The sequence below is a fragment of the Gymnodraco acuticeps genome, unplaced genomic scaffold (genome assembly GCF_902827175.1).
Source record: "Gymnodraco acuticeps unplaced genomic scaffold, fGymAcu1.1, whole genome shotgun sequence".
Lineage (NCBI taxonomy): Eukaryota > Metazoa > Chordata > Actinopteri > Perciformes > Bathydraconidae > Gymnodraco > Gymnodraco acuticeps.
Genome location: NW_022989899.1, coordinates 1,195,609 through 1,214,795, shown reverse-complemented (window position 1 = coordinate 1,214,795; position 19,187 = coordinate 1,195,609). Strand labels below are relative to the sequence as shown.

The 19,187-nt window shown below is 41.1% G+C and overlaps 1 protein-coding gene across 4 annotated transcripts in view; it reads left to right on the top strand.

The window, feature by feature from the left end:
- sez6b (seizure related 6 homolog b) overlaps nt 1-19,187 on the top strand; it is a 293,771-nt gene that overhangs the window by 190,910 nt on the left and 83,674 nt on the right. For all 4 annotated transcript variants that reach the window (XM_034206109.1, XM_034206104.1, XM_034206122.1 and 1 more), the window contains exon 4: nt 1,454-1,643. In XM_034206109.1, coding sequence (XP_034062000.1) covers nt 1,454-1,643 — 190 coding nt within the window. The remainder of the gene's footprint in view (nt 1-1,453; nt 1,644-19,187) is intronic.

Genomic DNA, 19,187 nt, shown 5'->3' with positions numbered 1-19,187 from the left:
ATGTTTACACACCATGAACACACTGTTAACTGACACTTGTGTTCTGTCAGTGGATTCACTTCACTTCAGACTCTCTCTGCTGCTTTCCTCAGGAGAGCCGAGGATTCATCCCCCAGCTATGTGAGACAGCAGGCAGTTGATATGATCTATGAAGGGCCACGTGAAGACAAGACTCCCCCTTCCTTTTAATGCCTGAATAAAGAAGTACCTGCTGTGATAAAAGCTGATAAAAGCGACATTTCTCACGAGACGTCTTGTCAGCAAAGGAGACAAGCTGACAATTATCAGGCCTATCTGCAGTGTAATCACTGAGAAACACGTTGTCCTTTTGGCTTCTTCCATATTTCTTACTTTTGATTTGTGCCCAAGCATTATGCAAAGCAGACTTTCGAGGCTGTAATACATGCTGAAAATGTGTGTGGCTCTCTTCACTCCACTTTCCACTGACATTGGAATTGGAGAGGTCAACTACAAAGTAACTCAGGTCAACATTCTTGACTTCACCGGATGCCTATTATTTTCTTTTATTTCAATAGGAAATGAATGCAAGTGAATGCAAACAAGCCCTGGAACTGTGCGAATAATAACCCCTTTATCTCAAAGTGCCCAAAGCTTCAAATGTAAAATGTATCCATGAAGGCTGGCAGTCCTGTGCCCATCTTCATAGGATAGAGAATGTTGGTATCTGATCTGAAATTGGAAAATGCCCTGCTTTATTTCTCACTGGCTGATGAATGTGCATGGTGTGGCAACAATAATGGGAGCCACTCTGAACGGATGAACTCAGTGCAAAGCATTTACAGAGAGTGCATCTCAGAGGTCAGTATCAGGATCAGCACAGCAGCTGATGGATGTGTAGAGGCCAAACGGTGGTACTATAACTTTCATGTCAGTGACGTCATTTGGCCCAAAAACAAGTTTTCTAATTGGATTGCATTGTGAAAGCAACATCTGTAAATGAACTCTTAAATAGCCTTTATTCAAAATATTAGGTCCTAAAAGTTGTAAAATGTGCCAAAAGCCGACTCCAGAGTTATTTTCCTGCTTCATTTATTGGGCTGAGCCAAGACTAACCATGAAGCTGTCGTGACGAGGCGGACTGGAGGGAGGGTTTAAGAAAACTATAGATGCACATGCTCTATGGGCCCCAGGTAGTTTTGCTTTTGAGAGTAAGACCATTTTTGCTTCATGTGCCACAAAGCAACTTTCATAGGAACGAACAGGGACCCAATACATCTTGGCCCTCTTGCTGCGTAGAGTTGGATTATCCTGTGCACTCCTGTGGTGTGTTGAAAATTCCTAACTGCTACTGCTGGGCCTTTTTTATTTTAGGGGTTCAATGTCAGCGTCATGCATCGCCAAAAGAGATTCTATATCCCAGAATAGAGAGCTTTTGTTATTTTTTCTTTATCTGAGGCGTAAATGGTCTAATCGTTTTTTTCTTTCCTTTCAGGTGATGAACGTGAATCTATCTGAGGGAGACAAGGTGGTGTTTGAAGATGTGGGCCAGGGGGAGAACTCCATGCTGGCCAATGAGTCCATCCTGATGAGGGGGTTGGTAATAAGAAGCCACAGCAATCAGATCTCTATCCGCTTCCACAGCCAGATGCCTCAGGTCGGATCAGCGCTGCTCAGATACCAAGGTGAGTGTGTATGACAGAACAAATTCCAGTTGCAGGATGTTGAATTAGACACATGAATTTTGCGATAACAACCAAAATGTAATTCAAATGATTTAATGCATTTTTGCTTGCTAATTGGCTTTTAGAGACTTTCTGTAATCTGGTTGTAATTTAGGTGCAAAGCCTGGTCATGATGTTTGTCACAGCATATAAAGGTCGATCGATCAATCAATCTTTTATATAGCCCAATATCCCAATATCCCAAATTACATATACATACAATTACATACAGCATATGAATCCCCTTTGGCGTTTGGAAAAATTGAAGAAACCTCTTGGAGATCAACAGAGAAGGGATCCCTCTCCCAACACTGACAGACGTGCGCAGAGCCGGCCCGACCCATTAAGCGACATAAGCAGCCGCCTCCACAGATCTGGCGCCCTAGGCGAACTATAACGCCAGTGCGACGGGCCGGCCCTGGTCTCAGGTTACGCTGTAGGAAGTGTAGGTACAACCATAGGGTACAACCATAGAATATATAAACCTATAATATAAACACGTGTTTATATCATGGTTTATATATATATCTATGTGTACAACGCTACATTTCCCGCCCCGGAACCGGTTCTCGGTACCCAACCCTAATCATGACACAAGAGAGGATGGCAGGATTGTAATTTCCCGTGTTCAGTGAATGCAACAGAGGCAAGACACCAGACCAACCAGAGTTGAATGGAAATAAACATCTGTCTTATTGGCTGACAATATCCTGTGAGCTGTGACAATGTTTAAAATAAACTGCCAGTCGGACTCAGAGTTTTTGAAGATGGACATAAGAAAACATTTTCTTAAAAAATATGACAATTCTCAAGTGGTGGCTCACACAACAACCCCAGAGCCACCACTTGAGCCAGGTAAACAAGGTATGTAAATGTCAGTAAACTTCCAAGTTATGCGAACATGTAAGCAAAGCATAAATTACAGCTACGTTGACATTACTTTAAATCGCGGGGGTAAGCTAAACCGTTAGCAAGTAGCTATAGCTAGCCAGATATATGAAATAAACACTTTGTCATACAATCTAAATGTAATGTTTTTTAGCGTTACCTGGTGATTTCAAAGAAAGCTCTCTGGGAAATGTTGACTTACTGTTCGACATGAAGCTAGAAGATACAGTACACAGTTGATCCGGAGTCCTGTCAGTTAAAATGTTTCATAGTTAGCTTAGCTAAGCATCAACCTAGCACTGAAACATATGGATGTTATGTGACAGTATTTCTGAGAAAAAGTCAGCTGAAATGGTGGCATAGTTGCCACTGCTTTACGTGTCGACAGCATGTTTGAACGTATTTGCAGCAGTAAATGTGGCTGTTTGGCCACTGACGTTGCCATAAGAACACCTGAATTTAAATGTGCAACCTCTTTTTGTGACAGATTTTTGCAAGAAATTATAATTCTTCTGAATGATATTCCTATTAACAGCTAATTTCTATGTGAACATTATGAGATGGACAGCCAGAAAAAACAGTTATGAAATACTATATGACAAAACAAGAATACAGTTTAAGTGATTTGTAAAATATCCATAAAGAAACATCTGCTTACAGTTCTGTTTCATATGGGTGTTGAGAGATGTATCCATAGATCTCTTAATTTTGCTCTCAAAGTGCACCAGATTGATGCTTTTAACTTCAATATTAAAAATATATATATATTATAAATATTACAATATAGATAATCAAATTGACAACAGTGATAATGGGAACATGAGTTCATGCAAATAATAATAGTAGCATTAGAAAGTTGAAAGGTACATATTCTCTGACAGTCAAAGCATATACAGTAGTAGCATAACTTGGGGCCAGCCCTAACTACAAGCTTGATTAAAAAGTCTTGAGCCTAAGTGTCCATTTTAAACATATACTGGTAATACCGCATACATAGTTCCAATAATGTCATCAAAATTCTAAAATGTTCCTTAATTTAAGTGACTATAGATCAAAATAAATTGTCTAATTCAGGAAAAGTTGCCAAGAATGCATGACATTCTATTGAAAACAAGCCCATTTCAGTGCATTCTCAGGACTATTCTTTACTGAGGATAAGCATATAAAGTCTGCCCGGCTTTTAGTCCTGGCAGGCATAGGCAATTTGTCGTGCATTATCACAATGTGTTACTACTGTCAGTCAGAAAATACATTTTGCTATCAGCCACACAATTAACTAATGCTTTATCTTGTAACTACTGTATTCGACATTGCGTTCATCCAGCAGGCAGCTGATGACAGAGCAGAAATTGAAAGTCATTTTCTGAAGCTGCCTTTGTTTTGAAAACATATGAAGGCTTTTGTAAATGTGCGATGGGGTTCTAAGAAGACAGGGTCTGTCCTGGTCCTGCTGGTCAAGTTTTAATCCCTGAAAAGTGTGTAGAGATTTCATTGATCGCCCTCCAAAGCGCAGATGGCAAGTGCAGTAGCGGCATCAACATCATTACCTGCTGCTTAAAGACAATCTGTCCTGTGTTTGCTAGTTTCTCACCACTGCTGGCCAAATAAGAGTGGGTGAATGCTGACTGTAAAAGCACTTTAACTGGTTGAAAGACTGTCAAGCTTCCTATAAATGCTGTCCATTTACACAGAGGTCAAGATGTTTCTCAATACAATAAAATATTGGGTAAACTAACATCACCTCACATTAAGCCTTCCAGTTGTACACCAATGTATGCAGTTCCACGACTGTTTAGGAATGTGCAAATGCAGATTTATTTTAGAATAGGCGAAAATACCACTTTTGAACAGCTTACTAAAAATATATTTTGAGATAAAAGGCCAAGTGACCCTGTGAGTATGGCTATTCCAGTTTCTTAACTGTGGAGCTTGTTAGCTTCCTTTGCAATAGGACATGGTTGGTACCGAGGGACTCATTAGGTCTGCTAGTTTCATGTGGTGGCAATGTCTTTAAAACTGAGCCTTCTACAGCCTCCAAAAGACAGGATCTTCAAGAGGTTAAGAGTCAGTTCAGAAAAGAAAATGCCTTCAATACATTCACTAAAGTTGAGGCAAAGGACAACACTTTAAAGATGGGTTTGCAGGATTTGAAATAAGAACTGCATAAAACATTTATATGTTAAATAAAAGAGTCTGTATTAACAGCAGACAACAGCAACAAGAAAATAACACACACAAAATATATGGCAATTTAAAGAAAGTCTTGAGTATAATATTAACGTCAGATTTTTAACCGCTTCTCTATTTAGCTCAGGTAAATAAAGGGTCTTAGCCACAGTCTAAATTAAATGAGGTAACGGTAAATAGTGTGGGCCGTGTCTGTAATAAAAGGACAGGTTTCGCATAAAGTGTTCCAACACTAGTAGATTTAAAGGGGACCTATCATGTAAAATGCACTTTTTGATGTCTTTAATACATAAATATGTGTCCCCGGCGTGTCAGGGAACTCACAAAGTGTCAGAAAATAAAACCCTCTCTCTTTTCCTCCGTGCGCAAATCTCTGAAAAATGGGGCTACAACGAGCTGATCTAGATTTGCCATCCGATATGACGTTATTTACGTCATATCGGATGGCACCCACGTGGTGGACCCACGGCCCTATCAGAAACTCGCTATCAGAATCAATGCCCGACGTGTGTTGGACGTAATATGGCCTTTGTTTACATTAGCAAGCATCGCTAACACTCAGAGCTAACCAGTACTGCAGAGAGCACATGTGTGAAGAAGCAGGAAATACAAAGGAACTTACCTTGTGGTAAACCAGCCAGAGAGAAAGCTTTTGAGCTCCATAATGTTTCAGAAATAATCCTTGATGTGGTTTTGGCGTTTCATCACCGCAGCATTTATTTTAGACAGTATCTGCCGGGTGCGCAACTTTATCCCCAAATCAGCACTTTAGTAACAAAGTGAAATAGAGGGATATGAGGCATGAGTAGAATGGGTGATCTGTTTGGTATTTTGAGCATAACACTTCATAGACATGTTTTTTATACATTTTTATATATCTGAGACCTATGCTATTGCCTAAATATTGCATGATAGGTGACCTTTGAAGTCTGTTTATGCTCTTTGCAAGTGTTTTGGTCTCTGTTTGAATGTGTTAGTTTGCAGGAGCATATTGATTTTAAAAGTGAGAATCAACACTCAAAAACTCAATGTTCTCGTCTGCAAATACTGCTCTCTCTCTCTCTAGCTTTTCCACATATTGTTCTATTAGAATCTCCTCTGAGACAATCTGTTCTTTGCTTGAAGCTGAATCAGCAATAACACTCCGGCCTACAGGCCAAACATTTACACACACACACACACACACACACATACCTACCTTGTATACATCACTTCAGGGGACATTACATTGACTTACATGCATTTCCTGGAGACTTATCCTAACCTTAACCATAACCAAAACATGCCTAACCCTAACCCTTACCCTTACCCTAAACCTAACCAAGTCTTCACCCTAAAATGAATGATTCCCCTCATGGGGACCTCCAATTTGTCCCCATAAGGGAGGCGAGTCCCCACACGTGACTGTGTAAACAGATTTAGGTCCCCACAAGTATAGTAATGCTAGGCCACACACACACGCACACACACACACACACACACACACACACACACACACACACACACACACACACACACACACACACACACACACACACACACACTTCATAATGTCTGGCCCACACACCATGGTTAACAGATAGAGCGATACAGTAGTGCAACCTGGTCTCTGTAGTTCTTTGGAGAGTTTCAACGCCTTCTGGAAGATGTCATTGTAAATAGAGCTAATCAATTTGGGCAAGTAGAAAAATATATAGCTTTAGTGGAACTGAGTAGTGGTGGAATGTAACTACATGTAAGTACATTAACTCAAGTAAGTAAAGTATATTTTGGGGAACTTGTACTTTACTTGAGTATTCCCATCTTCTGCTACTTAGTACTTCTACTGACCTTATTTGACACTTGAAGTTACATTGTATATAAATACATGTGATGATGATTATGTTTACTACTTATTTACTCAGTACTTTCCAAAAGTTGCTCCATATTGACGAAGTACAACATTTAAAACGTGTATATGTATTTTCTCATGATAAAACAGAATAATATGATTCTAAAGAAATACAGTTTTATAACCCTTTACGTTTTGGTAAGTTTTCAGGCCAATGTTGTAATATTGCAACGTTGGCCTTAGGTGGGAGCAGAATTTCTGTTTTTCTACTCACATTGTCTGAATAAATATATTGAACAACTAAGGGTTAATTTGCAGGATTGATTGCTTACTTAGCCCTCTATCAGTATAGCATGAATGATAATCACACATCAGTCATATTTGTTATGAATAGTAATTTATTAAATAGTAATGCAATGGTAGTCCCAAAAACAGTTCCTATCGTCGGAAAAGCAGAGACGGACGTCACACTTGCTGCATTGCATGTTTATGTACCTGTAAATGACATCCTCTGTGATATCTGGACCAGAAAAATCAAGGTTCAAGGTTCTTTATTTGTCATACGAACATAGCTACAGAGTAGTTATGTCGATGAATCTTAGGTCACAGGCTTCTCCAACAGTGCAACACAATAACACAGAAAAACAGAACAATTATTATTGGGAATATCAGTATTGGGACTGATGAAATCTTTTTTCAGCCAGCGATATCTGTCACGGGGCTTGGTTTGTTTATTTGGTTGGGGCTCGATGTCCACATAATCACTGACTGGGCGGTCATTGGGTTGTTGGTTTTCCTTGTCCACTTGTCCACAGGCATCTTCATCTGCCTCTTCGTCACTCATAGCAGTGTCACTGTCCTCTGATTCCAGCTCAAAATCACTTTCTCCTTTTTGGATGGCAGCAATCAAATCCTGCACACTGAATCCAGGACCTCTCTTTGCTGGTGGCATTCTGAAATGGAAACATTTATTAATAAACATGTATCAATAATACTTATGCATATTATATTGTAATAGATTACCTGAAGGAATAGATAGGGAGGTGGGACAAGTGTTCATTCTGTCTGGCTTAGTCTATTATCATACTAAAAGGAATGCATGCACCACCCCCTTCCAGGTGTCCCGAAGCAACAAGCATCTGAATCCTATTTACATTGTACACTTGAGTCACACAATACTACCTGGCTTAGCATATTATCAAAATAAAAGGAATACCTACACCCATACAGTACATGCAGGTAAACCAATGCAACAAGTCATACAATACTGCCTATTATCATAATAAAAGGAATACCAACACCCACACATGCAGATAAACCAGTTCACCAAGTCACACAATGCTGTCTGGCTAATGATAATAGGCTAATTATCACACTACATCTAAGTGTCCCAAAACATTTCAGAAATAACTGTTTCTGCCAGAACCAGAGAAGAGTTACATGTATTTTGAATTGAAAGTACATATTGCCTGAGATCTCATGATGTTGTTTTATGAAATGTGCCAAGTGCTAGGACTGTCTTAGGGAAGAAAGCTTTTAGTTGTGCAGCTCCACTAAATTGGAACAGTCTGCAAACATGTTTAAAACTGAGCACTTTGGTTCCCCTGCATCATTTTAAAACTCAGCTGGGTGACATGCTGTTTGATACTCATGGTACCTGTCTCTGTAAATAGAGTTTGTAAACTGTACCCTGTACATTATGTTGTATGTCATCCTTATTGTTGTTCTGTTGTTTTTATGTTACATGTGTAACTAATGTCCTGCAGGTCGCCCTTGAAAAATAGATCTTTTGATCTCAAGAGGCTTTCACCTGGTTAAATAAAGGCTACAAACAAACAAACAATTTGTGTAACTAATTAACTGATAGATACAAGTAGAGTTTAAAATATTGCTAGAGATATAATTTCACATACTGCTATCAGAAATAATGTATTAATTTACAGTGTTGGGTGTAACTATTACAAAAGTAATGGGGTTACAGTAACTTTTTGCTGAAACGAAGTAATGTAACGCATTACTAATGAAATTTGGGTAATATACTACCCGTTACAATTCTCAGTAACGCAGTTACAACTCATTTGAACCTGAAATTAAATGGTGTTTTGTTTTTTTAGCAACCTTCATATAGTCCTTGACAGTGGTCTGTACTCAGTGGCGGCTGGTGGAAAATATTTTAGGTGGGGCTGTGGAAATGGTGACCAAACAATACTAGGGGGGTCCGGGGGGTAGCTATGAATCTTCCAAAACTTCCAAACACCTTGTCCTGGACATAGTTTCTACAGTATAAACTGTGCAACAGTACAGTAGGCCCACACAAACTGCAGAACACCGGGGCTTTGGGAACACTCAAAATTACTTTAAATGATTTAATTCCCATTTAACCTGTTAAGGGGCTTTTCCCCCCCGTTTTCTCTCACGAAACTGTGTCTCAGGGCTTCTTAAAATGTAATAAACTATTCATGTGTCCTACTCATTTAACAGGAAGAAACTCAGCTAACTGATGATATGAACCATGTTTACCGAAACAAAACACAAGTCTCACAAGAAGCGTCTAAATGAGCCCTGAGCGGAAAAAATGCTAACGCACTCTAGGTATAAATCAATCTATATACTTATCGGATATGCACAAACAAGCTTAGCTAACAAGCTGAGATTCCACAGATTCTAGAAATATAAGTATCATCACTGAGCGATCAGAAATTGCGACAGGGGAAGCAAATAAAGACATCACACGACATAGCTTTAGGTAGCAAAACACGGAGATATGCTCACCGTTTGCTGTTATTCTGATCAAAAACGAGAAAAACGCGGCTGAAGGTTAATCCATAGGTTAATCCAATGTGTTGATAATCCATAATTCCATTTTATGTCAAAAACTGAGTTTTCATAATAGCTGCTAATGATAGCTTCCAGAGTGTATGACAGCTTCCTGTTTTGTCTCCTTGGATACGAGTCCAAACAACTCACAGACTGCACCGGGCGCTGACGTAGGCGCCCCTGTGACCATCAGATTTGACGACGCTGATTGGCTGAAATTATGTTTCGGCGGCATAGTTTAAAGATAGCAACAGTTGGCTTCTGCTGCACTTGCTGCACTCTCGTCTGGGCGCTGTGCATAGCGCCCAGACGAGAGAGGGTAATGATACACGGCCAAGGCCAGGCAGGAAACATGTGACTTATCAGTAACTTTAGACATCGTAACACAATTTTAAACGAGATTTTATTGTAGATTATACATTTTACTGATACCAATTATATAATATTTACCTTGTTTATTAAAAATAAAAAATATATTTTTAAAATATATATATTTTTATTTTTAATGTGGGAAGCGGGGGGGGGGGCGCCTCTAGTGCCCCTATGGGCCGGCCGCCACTGTCTGTACTGTATTAACAACGTGTCACATGTTAAGAATTTACTATCAGAATCGAGTATTCAACTAAGCCTGAAAATGAGACCTTGTGTCTCAATTACCTCATTCACACCAACGGTGTTTCAGGGCCGGTTCGGAGCTGGAGCTTGAAAAGCACCGGGTTTTCCTGTTCACACCGCAACAACAAAAAGCCGACGTTTTATCCAGTTTGTACACAACGATGGAGAAACATAACAAGCAGCAGTGGTCCACTGAAGAGACCAGCTATCTGGTATTCCGAAGAGGTACAGAGGAAGCTGGAGCACAATCGGCGATTGTTGTTGTTGTCGGTGTCAGCTGTGAGGGGTTTCCGCATGGTTTGGCTTTATGAGGCAGGCACGCAAACGGTTACGTCATGACGCAAATGATGACGCAATGACGCAGCACCAGTCGGACTTTGGGCTGTGTGAAAAGAGGCGGAGCTAAACCGAAGAACCGGTTCTGAACCTGAAAAGCTCTAGCACGGAGCTTGAACCGGAGTTGCGTTGGTGTGAATTACATTACATTACATTACATTGCATTTAGATGACGCTTTTATCCAAAGCGACTTACAATAAGTGCGTTCGACCAACAAAATACAACTTGAAGAAAACAGAATCATATAAGTACATCAGGCTTCATAGAGCAAAAACATTTCAAGTGCTACTCAACTGGCTTTAGATAAGCCAGTCCTTTATTAGTATAAAAGTGCTTCGTTAATAGTTCTATCGCTCGAAGTGGAGTCGAAAGAGATGAGTTTTCAGTTTGCGCCGGAAGATGTGCAAGCTATCTGTCGTCCTGATGTCAATGGGGAGCTCATTCCACCATCCTGGAGCCAGGACAGCAAACCCACGTGTTTTCGCCGATGGGAACTTGGGTCCCCCTCGCAGCGAGGGCGCAGCGAGTCGTTTGGCTGATGCAGAGCATAGTGCACAGAGTGCACAGAGCCCTGAGGGACCCCTGTAGTTAATTGACAAGGGTCGGACTCAGTAGGTACGGTCTTTCAGGTATGAGGTTAGGAGGGAAAGTGCAGAGCCTGAAACTCCAAGTTTTTGGAGAGTGCGAAGGAGGATCTGATGATTCACCGTGTCGAATGCAGCAGACAGGTCCAACAGGATGATGACAGAGGAGAGGGATGCAGTTTTGGCAGTGTGCAGTTCTTCCGTGACAGCAATGAGAGCAGTTTCTGTGGAATGACCTGCCTTGAAACCAGACTGGTGCGGATCCAGAAGGTTGTTCTGATTGAGATAGCAGGAGAGTTGTTTAAAGACAGCGCGTTCAAGTGATTTAGACAGGAACGGGAGGAGAGAGACAGTCCTGTAGTTTATAACATCAGACGGGTTGAGAGTGGGTTTCTTTAGGAGAGGGTTTACTCTTGCCTCCTTGAGACTGTTTGGAAAGTGACCAGAAGTTAGAGAAGTGTTGATGAAGTGGGTGAGAAACGGTAGAATATCAGGAGCGATAGTCTGAAGGAGGTTTGAAGGGATAGGTTCCAGAGGACAGGTGGTAGGGCGGGCAGAGGTAATGAGGGTAAGAACCTCACTTGGAGAGAGAGGGGAAAAGGAGGTTAGTGTGTTGGTGGAAGGAGGGTCTGGTGACCCAGCGGTGAGTAAAGGTGAGTCAGAAAAAGAAGAGCGAATATCATCAACCTTTTTTTCAAAGTGGGTAACAAAGTCGCTTGACAGAAGTGAGGAGGTGGGAGGGGCTTTTGGAGGGTCCAAGAGGGTGGAGAAGATGGAGAATAGTTTTTTAGGATTGGAATAGGAAGATTGGATCTTATCTTGAAAGAAAGTGCTTTTTGCCTGAGAGATCAAAGCAGAGAAAGAGGAGAGGAGAGCTTGATAGGTTAGAAGGTCGTCACGGTGTTTGGATTTCCACCGTTTCCGCTCTGCTGCCCTAAGGACGGTTCTATTAGCACGCAGTGCATCATTTAGCCAGGGAGCAGGAGGGGACTGACGAGCCTGCCGAGATGTGAGAGGACAGAGCGAGTCCAGAGTGGATGAGAGAGTAGAGAGGAGAGTTTCTGCAGCAGAGTTTGGAGGCAGGAGTTGGAACGAGTCAGAGGAAGGGAGGGCTGAGAGCACCGACGAGGCAAAGGTAGAGGGGGAGAGGGAACGAAGGTTACGGCGGACAAGTGCAATCCGCACCAGTCTGGTTTCAAGGCAGGTCACTCCACAGAAACTGCTCTCATTGCTGTCACGGAGGAAATGCACACTGCCAAAACTGCATCCCTCTCCTCTGTCATCATCCTATTGGACCTGTCTGCTGCATTCGACACGGTGAATCATCAGATCCTCCTTCGCACTCTCCAAAAACTTGGAGTTTCAGGCTCTGCACTTTCCCTCCTCACCTCATACCTGAAAGACCGTACCTACAGGGTGACTTGGAGAGGGTCTGAGTCCGACCCTTGTCAATTAACTACGGGGGTCCCTCAGGGCTCTGTTCTTGGTCCCCTCCTCTTCTCCCTGTACACAAACTCGCTCGGATCAGTCATTAGCCCGCATGGTTTTTCTTACCACTGCTACGCTGATGACACCCAATTAATTCTGTCCTTTCCCCGCTCAGAGACCCAGGTCGTTGCACGCATCTCTGCTTGTCTAGCTGACATCTCTCAGTGGATGTCTGCTCACCACCTCAAGCTCAACCTTGACAAGACTGAGCTGCTCTTCCTCCCGGTAAAAGATTGTCCCACTCTTGACCTAACAATCAACATCGGCACCTCAGTTGTTTCCCCGACTCAGACTGCAAGGAATCTGGGTGTGACCCTAGATAACAACCTGTCCTTCACTGCAAACATCGCTGCTACAACCCGTTGCTGCAGATACACGCTTTACAACATCAGGAAGATACGTCCCCAGCTGACTCAGAAAGCGACTCAGGTTCTGGTCCAGGCTCTCGTCATCTCACGCCTAGACTACTGCAACTCCCTCCTGGCTGGTCTACCTGCATGTGCCATCCGACCTCTGCAGCTCATCCAGAATGCAGCGGCTCATCTGGTCTTCAACCTTCCTAAATTCTCCCACACCACTCCGCTCCTCCGCTCCCTTCACTGGCTTCCGGTAACTGCTAGAATCCACTTCAAGACACTGGTACTTGCTTACCATGCTGCGAATGGATCTGGCCCTTCCTGCATCCAGGACATGGTTAAACCGTACACCCCAGCGCATGCACTACGCTCTGCATCAGCCAAACGACTCGTTGCGCCCTCGCTGCGAGGGGGACCCAAGTTCCCATCGGCGAAAACACGTGGGTTTGCTGTCCTGGCTCCAAGATGGTGGAATGAGCTCCCCATTGACATCAGGATGGCAGATAGCTTGCACATCTTCCGGCGCAAACTGAAAACTCATCTCTTTCGACTCCACTTCGAGCGTTAGAACTATTAACGAAGCACTTTTATACTAATAAAGGACTGGCTTACCTAAAGCCAGTTGAGTAGCACTTGAAATGTTTGGCTCTATGAAACCTGATGTACTTATATGATTCTGTTTTCTTCAAGGTTGTGTCTTCCTGGTCGAATGTACTTATTGTAAGTCGCTTTGGATAAAAGCGTCAGCTAAATGCAATGTAATGTAATGTAATGATGAGAAGAGATTAGTTTGTTATGTTTGGAAAGGGGTAGAGAGAATGAAATGAAGAAGTGATCGGATGTGTGGAGCGGGTTTACAGAGAGGTTAGAAGTAGCGCAGTTCCTTGAGAATATGAGATCAAGGACATTGCCAGCTTTATGAGTCGGTGGGGACGGAGACAGTGAGAAAGCAAAGGCGGTTAACAGAGATGATAGTTCGTCTATCTTCCCCGTCTGGAGGTTGAAGTCTCCGAGAAGTACAGCGAGAGGGCCAGTTTCAGGGATGTGTGAGAGGAGATTATCTAATTCCTCCAAGAAGTCCCCCAAGGCGCCTGGTGGACGGTAGAGAACAACAATGGTTAACTGTATAGGATGGGTTACTGTGACGGCATGGAATTCAAAGGTGGAAGGAGTGAAGTTAGGTAGCTTGAAGAGGGAAAAGCTCCATTTGGGAGAGAGCAGGAGACCAGTGCCACCTCATCTTCCAGTTGGTCTGGGTGTATGGGAGAAGGAATATGCAGTGGAGAGAGCTGCTGGGGTGGATGTGTTGGATGGAGTAATCCAGGTCTTAGTGAGAGCAAGGAAATCCAGAGACTACAGGGAGGCGTAGCCAGAGATGAAGTCAGCCTTAGGAACAGCTGACTGGCAATTCCACAGGCCACCTGAAACTAGATGTTGGATCTCAGTGGAGCATGTGGGATAGATGAGAGCAGGCCGGTTATATTGATTAGGAGATACACGGGGCCAGTGATAATTGCGAGAAGACACATGAACAGGAATGGAGAAAATACACATGATTATAGCATGAGGGGCTAAACAACCAAATAAAATAAAACAAAATAAAAACACCAGCGATACTTAGCTCAATCAAAGTAGGATTTGCCTCCTCTTTGCCTCCCTCGTGACTCCCGCAGGACTCTAATGTCTTTGCCAGTCTTAGCCTGTCTGACGCTGAAGCTCCAGGAAAGTGCTACCTAAAATGGACACCTGATTGCTGAGTTCTCACAGCTGTGGGGCAACGTCCCTTTAATTAGTTAACTCTGCAGCTGGTGGCCCTCAAAAGGAAATCTAGACTGGCTTCGTCCTGATGTGTTATTGTCTTTTAAGTCAATTACATTAAACCCTAAGTTATAAAGTTCTGAGTTTAACCCTTAATACAGTTACACCTACTCAATAAAGCTCTTAGTATTCTACAAATGTTTAAATCAAAGTTAACCCTAGCAGTCAGTTAGTTCACTTTTAAGGTTTCAGTCAAATGACTTCTTCCAAGTTTCTGTCTGACAGATGCTGTAGCGGTTTTGAGTTTTAAAAACACAATTCCAGTCAGATCAACTACAGAGCATTGATACAGAGTACACACACTGAAACAGAGAAGTCTAAAAACACAATGTTACTCACACAATTCTAGAAGTCTCCAGTAGCTTTCTTGTCAAAATCGACTTGCACACTGAATGAAGTAAATGAGATGTTACACCTGTATAAATAAAGGCTAAATTAAAAAAGCCGTGTAATACAAGTTGTTAGTAGCCTTAAGGGCCTACATAGTTGTTATGCTATACCACATTGCCCTTCACTGGATGTATAATGAGCTGCACTAAACTACATTTTAGCATTTAAAATACCTAGCCATTTTTTTTGCGGTACTTTGGTAAAGTAACTCAAAAGTAATATACAAGTAGTGTAACTCATTAAATTTCAGGGACAGTAATATTGCAATGTAACGTAGCCTATTACTTAAAAAAGACAGTAATAAGTAATATGTACTGTATTACATTTTGGAAGTTACTTGCCCAACACTGTTAAATTATTCAATTCTGGTCTTAATTCAACATCTTAACAGAAGACACATTTAGAACTTAGTTATAGTGAATTATCAAAGACATTATATTTCTATTTGTGTTTTATTTCCATATGTGAACATATAAGAAGGGCAATCTCCATGACAGGTGCACATGCTATTTTGACTACCACACTGACCCAGGTATGTAATATTGCAGCAAAGATATAAGCTGCTAACAATCTAATTTGATGAATGTATTCCGCAATAACTGAATATGTACATGTTCTAGACATTGTAATAATGAAAAAAAAAACATTTGAGGCATTTTACTTACTTGAATCTGACAAATCCAGTCCAATAAAACCAAGAGATGTTGCTCGCTTGAAGATTCGGAAGATGTGTGAGTGTATGGCCAGAGGGCATGACCTATAAACACATTTACTAGGGGAGGCTGTGGCTCAGTGGAATAGTGCGCTGAACTTAGTGCGCTGCACTTTGAATCAGGGGATAGCAAGTTCCAGTCCCACTGCAGTCAGCATGTCGTTGTGTCCCTGGGCAAGACAATTCACCCCAACGCTCCTGTGGGGATTGTCCACAGTATGTAAGTCGCTTTGGATAGAAGCGTCTAACAAGTGACATGTAATGTAATGTACTCAATAGCATTGTGAGGCTGAACAAAAGCACATTTTGACTATGTAAATGTGGTCTTTAAAAAAACAAAAACATTTACTGACTTTTTTAGAATAGCTTAAAGTAATGTTGTAAAATTACAAAGGCATTCTGCACAATGAATACTTTTACTTTTGACTTGAGTACATTAAGCTGACGCTCTACACAAAATGCTGTTGATATTAACATGTAAAATTCCTGCATTAAGCTCAAAGATAATTTTTTAAATACTAAGTTTTGAAAAAAATTAAAGTAAAATAGTTGCCGCCGAAAAGCCTACATAAATATCAAATTTGAATAGATTATTTTAATCTTTTTGAGAGTGTATTTAAACAGTGTGATTTGCCCTTTAACATTATGGATGCACATTTGTCCAACATAATTGTAAAAGTTTAAGAATTAAAAGTCTGGTTCCAATCAATAACTGTCATTGTGTTTTACTCATCCCCCTCAAATCATCCAAGCTTTTTTAATCTATATTTGTATTTCATTATTATTGTAATAAGTATTTACAGTTACATGGCAGACGGAAGTATACAGTTAGCGCTCTCACACCTCGAGCTGAGACTCAGCTCAGATATAAACCACAGAGATGCTACACGGTGACTATTCAAATCCCGACAGAAGCCAGCTTCCCCATTGGCCTTTGTCTGAAATACTGAAAGAGAAGGCTGTTGGTCAATATGTTCCATGTTTTGGATTGCGATGGCTCAAGAAGGGAAGCAGTGAATGTGTTGGCTGAGATAGGATTCATCACATGGAGTTGCTGATTGTTCCCAGGCAGAGAAAGGAAGGAGCTGCAGGCAGCAGTGGAGCAGAATGACAGACCTCTGGATATATGAGTTTATTCATGCTCACAACGTGCTCACACTGACATCGGTTTGCAATATGTCACTTCTGACATGCATCCAACATCTTTCAGGAAATTCTAATCACATCCCTATTCAAAATTCTCACTTCCCAGGACGCTGCGATACAGCCTTCATGTAGGCAGACTGCATAATCAATCTCATTGTATAATTCAATGTGTGAGGCAATACACAATATGTGACCCACGGAAGTGATTTCTCAATGTCATTCCCATGCAAAACTGTTAATTATGTGTATGTACTGCTAAATTATGTGTGAGTAAAGATGCATCTGATAGATTCACATGTTATCATCTGAAAGATAGACGGGTAACGCTGTGACAATTTTATTCTAATGATCTGGTACTGGGTGGATACACTAAATTGAGACAAGGTTTATATGAAAATAAATGTTCCAAGATTCCTCAGCTTCCTAATTATAAAGATGATTTCTAGAATAATGAAACACACAAGGATGTTGCTGCCTAGAGCTTAACTTGGTATGACCGTGTGGCTAATGATAGCTTGAGTTTACCAAGTGACATTTTGTTAACAATGCCAGAGAGATGATGAAAGGCAATAACAGTGAAATTATGTTGTACTAAATGAAGAAGAAATCAATGAATAAGACCATCAATTGATTCTTATTCCAGGCTAATCAACACAGACACAAGACAGACAAAACTGACAGTCTGCTACGAGTGTTCACAGTTTAAAAAACCCTTTGTTAAGTGATACCAAAGATATCAAAATGTAGAAGTTATAAGATACTAGTAATTGACCGTGTCGTTGTCTATCTGAAAAAATCTGCCTGCTGCTTCTGCGAATAAAGTCCATCATGAAAAAATAAAGCTGTTAAAACTTAAACAGAGCAGTCCTCTGGAGTCATCTAATCAAAACAAAAATAATATGTGTAATGTGTATTTGTAAAGCGCTGTGAGCATCTGGAAAAGCGCTATAATAAATGTAAGGAATTATTATTATTATTAAAAATAATGTCGCCATTGATCAAACTACTGAACAAAAATATAAATGCAACACTTTTGTTTTTTCTCCCATTTTTCATGAGATGAACTCAAAGATCTAAAACATTTTCTATATACACAACATAACCATTTCTCTCAAATATTGTTCACAAATCTGAAAATATCTGTGATAGTGAGCACTTCTCCTTTGCCGAGATAATCCATCCCACCTCACAGGTGTGGCATATCAAGATGCTGATTAGACAGCATGATTATTGCACAGGTGTGCCTTAGGCTGGCCACAATAAAAGGCCACTCTGAAACGTGCAGTTTTGCTTTATTGGGGGGGTCTCGGGGGGTCCGAAAACCAGTCAGTATCTGGTGTGAGGGGTAGGATTAGGGTTAGGGGTAGGGTTAGGGTTAGGGTAATGTTGTGAATTGAGTGGCCTGTGTTCGTCGTCCATAACATACGCCTGCCCATACCATAACCCCACCACCACTATGGGCCATTAAATTCACAACATTACCCTAACCCTAACCCTAATCCTACCCCTCACACCAGATACTGACTGGTTGCATTTCCTTGTTCTCTATAAATGATGAAACATTTCATTTTAAGCCATCAAACTCAAGTTTAATGTAGGTGGTCCAGATGGGCTTTATAATACTTTGACACTTTTTAGCGGTTCTCAGTTGACTGTGCAGTTAACCATGCCTCCACTCAGACAATGCTCGGTCCCACAGAGGGTATGACATTGTGTGAAATTGAATCTCATCACTGAAGGATATTTCCCACCCACAGTGTCCGTTCCTGTACAAGCCTGTCACGCCCGATTATTCTCAATGAGCTCTGATGAGTGAGGCGTAAATGAATCCCCTCTGTCACTTTCTTTATTGATGTAGAGCAGGGGTGTCCAAACTACGGCCCGGGGGCCAAATGCGGCCCGCTGGCCATTTTGAATCGGCCCTCAGCAAATTAAAAAAGTATAATGAAATATGGCCCACAAATTAAACTTGTGCTTTTCTTATATTGTACTTCTTAAATATATATATGTACAAATATATTACACAGTAGTATTCATGTGTTGATAAGCCCACTTTTAAAATAAATTCAGTCAATTCATGTTGATACCATTTTCTAACAAATCTTAGTTGATACAAAAAAGCCTAATAACTTATTTTCATAACAAGCTTAATAGACCCTTCATATTTCATCTTATTATAATCACTCTGAGACTTCTGTTTTTAAGGGATGAGCTGCCAACAAGATAAAATGAAACCCTATAGAGAGCTGTGATGATGTAGGTGGTTTTTTTCTTAAAGCATATTCATGTATCAAGCCTAATTTACCTATATCGTTTGGACACCCCTGATGTAGAGG